Source organism: Cricetulus griseus (assembly GCF_003668045.3).
Source record: "Cricetulus griseus strain 17A/GY chromosome 1 unlocalized genomic scaffold, alternate assembly CriGri-PICRH-1.0 chr1_0, whole genome shotgun sequence".
Lineage (NCBI taxonomy): Eukaryota > Metazoa > Chordata > Mammalia > Rodentia > Cricetidae > Cricetulus > Cricetulus griseus.
Window position 1 is genome coordinate 32,666,024 of NW_023276806.1, and position 4,670 is coordinate 32,670,693.

The 4,670-nt window shown below is 41.2% G+C and overlaps 1 protein-coding gene across 1 annotated transcript; it reads left to right on the forward strand.

Moving 5' to 3' along the window:
* Positions 1–3,281: 3,281 nt before the first annotated feature.
* Positions 3,282–3,631, forward strand: LOC100770893 (prothymosin alpha). The gene has a single exon (XM_027395416.2). The coding sequence runs from the start codon at positions 3,282–3,284 to the stop codon at positions 3,618–3,620; it is 339 nt and encodes a 112-aa protein (XP_027251217.1). The 3' UTR covers positions 3,621–3,631.
* The last annotated feature ends 1,039 nt before the right edge of the window (positions 3,632–4,670 follow it).

Consider the following 4,670-nt stretch of genomic DNA (forward strand, 5'->3'; position numbering starts at 1 on the left):
AGGTAGACCAATGGAATAGAGTTGAAAATCCCAATATTAACCCATACACCTAGGAACACCTGATATCTGGCAAAGAAGTTAAATTTATACAATAGAATAAAGAATGTGTCTACGACAAATGGTGCTGGCCTAAATGGATGCTGGCATGTAGAAGACTCTAGATAGATCCATGCCTATCTCCATGCACAAAACTTAAGTCTAAATGGATCAAAGACCTCAACATAAATCCAGCCACACTGAATATATTAAAAGAGAAAGTAGGAAATGCCCTTGAATTAATTGGTACAGGAGACTGCTTCCTGAACATTACACCAGTAGCACAGACACTGAGATCAACAACTGATAAATGGGACCCCCTGAAACTGAGAAGATTCTGTAAGGCAAAGGACACTGTCAGCAAGACAAAACGGTAGCCCACAGAATAGGAAAAGATATTCATCAACCCCACATCTGACAGAGGGCTGATCTCCAAAATATACAAAGAACTCAAGAAGCTAGTCTCCAAAACACCAAACAATCCAATTAAAAAGTGGGGTACAGAACTAAATAGACAATTCTCAATAGAGGAATCTAAAATGGCTGAAAGACACATAAGAAAGTGTTCAACATCCTTAGCCATCAGGGAAATGCAAATCAAAACAACTCTGAGATTACCATCTTACTCTTGTCAGAATGGCTAAAATCAAAAACACCAATGACAGTTTATGCTGGAGAGGGTCTGGAGAAAGAGGGTCAGTCCTCCACTGCTGGTGGGAGTGCCAACTTGTACAGCCAGTTTGGAAATCAGTATGGCAACTCCTCAGGAAAATGGGAATCTACCACAAGATCCAGCAATTCCACTCTTAGGCATATACCCAAAAGTAGCAAACTAATACAAAAAAGGACATCTGTTCACCGATGTTCATAGCAGCACTATTTGTAATAGCCAGAATGTGGAAACATCCTAGATGCCCCTCATCTGAAGAATGGATAGAGAAAATGTGGTACATTTACACAATGGAGTACTACTCAGCAGAAAAAAAAATTGGAATCTTGAAATTCACAGGCAAATGAATGGAACTAGAAGAAAGCATTCTGAGCGAGGTAACCCAGTCACAAAAAGACAAACATGGTATGTACTCACTCGTATGTGGATTTTAGACATAAAGTAAAGGATTACAAGCCTACAATCCACACTTCCAGAGAAGCTAGTAAACAAGGAGATCCCTAGGAGAGACATACATGGTCCCCTGGAAAAGGGGAAAGTGACAAGATCTCCTGAGCAAATTGGGAGCGTGGATGGAGGGGGGAGGGACCTAGGAGAAGGAGAATGGGAGAAGAGAAGTGGTGAGGAGGACATGAGGGAGCAGAAAGGTGGAGTCAGGGGAAGATTAGAAGAAAACAAGAAAGGAGATACCGTAATAGAGGGAATGTTTTAGGTTTAAAGAGAAATCAGAGACTAGGGAAATGTCTGGAGTTCTACAAAGATGACACCAACTAACATCTAAGAAACAGAGTAAAGGCTACCTTAAATTCTCTCCACTGATGATGAGATTGATGACTAATATCTATTCCTTCTTTTAGCCTTCACCATCAGCTGGTGGACGTAGAAGCAGACACCCGCAACTAATCACTGAACTGAACTGGAATCCAGCTGCAGAGAAGGAGGAGTGACGAGCAAAGGGGTACAGACCAGGCTGGTGAAAGCCACAGAAACAGCTGACCTGAACAACAGGGAGCTCTTGGTCCCCAGACTGATAGCTGGGATACCAGTATGGAACATGGGTTTCAGTGAAGAAATCTCAGAATTTCTTGGTGCCTCCCGTAGTAGATCAGTATTTATCCCTAACAAAGGTATGGACTTTGGGAGCCCATTCCACATAGAGGGATACTCCCTGAGCCAAGACACACAGGGGTGGTCCTAGACCCTATGCCAAAGGATATGACAGACACTTCTGACCCCCTATGGAAGGCCTCACCCTCCCTGGGGAGCAGAAAGGGTATGGCATAGGAAGGGTTTAATTGGGGGGGGGTGGTAAGGGAGGAGGTGAGGGAGAGGGAACTGGAATTGAAATATAAAACAATGTTTCTAATTTTTAAAAAAAATGCTTTGAGGCTGGGCACAGATAACAAATGTCTGGAATCCAAGCCCTTGTGAGATGGATGGAAGATGATGAAGTGGAAAGAGGACCCTTCATTCACTGGTGGCAGAAATTTAAATCAGTACAGCCACTCTGGAAAAAATCCTCAGAAAATTAAACCTAAATCTGCTACATGGCCTCGGAAAAAAAAAAAAAAAACAAATGTCCAGTTGATAATCTACAACACAACCCGCACACCTAACACCTAAGTGTCGCAGAACATCAGCAAGGAGAAAGCTTCAAGATGTGTTAAAAGTCAGAGGACCAGGACGTCTGCTGAAAGATTTTATGTTTTACCTAATGACAAAGATGTTATAACCATGAAATCTCAACAGTACAGCTTCCAAAGCAAGACCTACACAATGACAACACCAGTTGACATATCAGTCTAAATGGTCATATTTTCATGGGGATTAAGTAGCATCTGACCTGTAAAACACAGATTTTGCTGGCCAACATGTCCATTATTGCTTTCTAGTATTTGTAATTACTGTAATATTTTTAACTCTGAATTATTCAGAGAGTTTCATTAAAGCACAAATATATTAGGTTTCAATAATTAACTAAGCTCTAACTTTATTTTGTTGTGATCAGAAATACATCCTGAAGATGTAGTCCTTAAAAATCTCAAATAGGGGCCAGCATGATGACATGTGCCCTTAATCACAGCACTGGAGGGGCACAGGTACCATAATCTCTGTGAATTCAAGGTCAACTTGGGTCACAAAGTGAGTTCTAGGAGGGGTTGGGCTACATAACGAAACCTTGTCTCAGAACAAACACACATAAATAAATCTGAGATCTACTCAAATGTGCTTTTTCCTCTGGGTACCCTATGTATGCTCTAGGACAGTTTGTACAGAGTATCTGATACCCAAATATGTTCTGCTTTTCCTATTCTTTCTTTACGAAATGATGATGGTTGAGAGAAATCTGTGAAACTCCCACAATTGAAATATGATTTTTGGCCCATTTGGCTGCTCTGAAAAGCCATCTTTGCATTGCTCCTGGGTCCCGGGTCCAGACTCCTGCTCTGAGCTTGCTGGATCCGCCTTTGCTGCCTGCCTCCTCTCCCGCGGCGGACTCCAGCAGCTCTCTCCCCAAGAGTACTGGAGCTCGATTTCTTCCCTCCCTCGCTGCAGAGCATTGGTGTGCCCCACCATGTCAGAGGCGGCGGTGGACACCAGCTCCAAGATCACCACCAAGGACTTGAAGGAGAAGGAAGTTGTGGAGGAGGCAGAGAATGGAAGACGGGCACCTGCCAATGGGAATGCTAATGAGGAAAACCGGCAGCAGGAGGCTGACAATGAGGTAGATGAAGAAGAGGAAGAAGGTGGGGAGGAAGAGGAGGAGGAGGAGGAGGAGGAGGAGGAGGAAGGCAATGGTGAGGAAGAGGATGAAGATGAGGAAGCTGAGGCTCCTACGGGCAAGCAGGTAGCTGAAAATGATGATGATGATGATGTTGACATCAAGAAGCAGAAGACCGATGAGGATGACTAGACAGCAGAAAGGAAAAGTTAAAGTTAAGGCCACTGTGACCTATTCGCCCTCAACTTCCCTTCTCAGAATTTAACGTGGTCACCTTTGAGTAGAGGAGCAGGCCCCGCTCTTAGCGAGCCACCCACAGATGACATGTGCTCTCCACCACCCCACCAAAACCACACCATGAATTTGCAACAAGGGAGGGAAAAAGAAAAAAAAAAAAAAAAAACCTTCCAAGGCTCTGCTTTTTTTTCTTAAAAACACTTTAAAAGGAAAATTCGTTTGTATTTTTATTTACATTTTATATTTTTGTACATATTGTTGGGGGTCAGCCATTTTTTAATGATAATGGGTGACCAAACCAGGCTTCAAAGCGTTCTCTGTTCTCTATCTGACCTTACTGGTGGTGTAACCATGTTCATTATAATCTCAAAGAAGAAAAAAACTAAAACAATCTTATTCTGAGCATTCCAGTAACTTATTTTGTGTAAATACCTAGCTGTACTATAAGTAATTGGTTTGTAGGAGATGGTTAAAAAGGCCAACGATAAAAGGATTCTTTTTTTCTTTCCTTTTTTTTTTTGTCTATGAAGTTGCTGTTTTATTTTTATTTTTATATTTTTTGGCATGTTTGATGTATGTGTGAAACAACATCCAACAATAAACCAGAATTTTATTTTGCTGAGTTTTTCTAAAAAAAAAAAAGAAATATGATTTTTGCCAGTTACTTATTTAGCCATTCTGATTTGCTTCATATACTAAAATTATCCCATTAACAGTTTACATATTTATAGTAAATGTTTTCCATAAAACAGTACTTGTCTGGTCTATTTTGCTTAATAAGTCTGCTTTGTATTTCTCTGTAGTATGTTCTAGTTTATCCTTTAACTCCAGTATTCCTATGATCTGTTGCTGTTTATCTTCATGTTTTGTTTGATTGGCCCTGTTCAACTTGTCGCTCCCTAGATGCTAACCACTGTAGAGTTCTCTGATTTTATTTTATCTTAACTTTCATTATGGAAATTGAGCTCCTGTGGTGCAGTAAGTAGTTTAGAGACTCATCACACT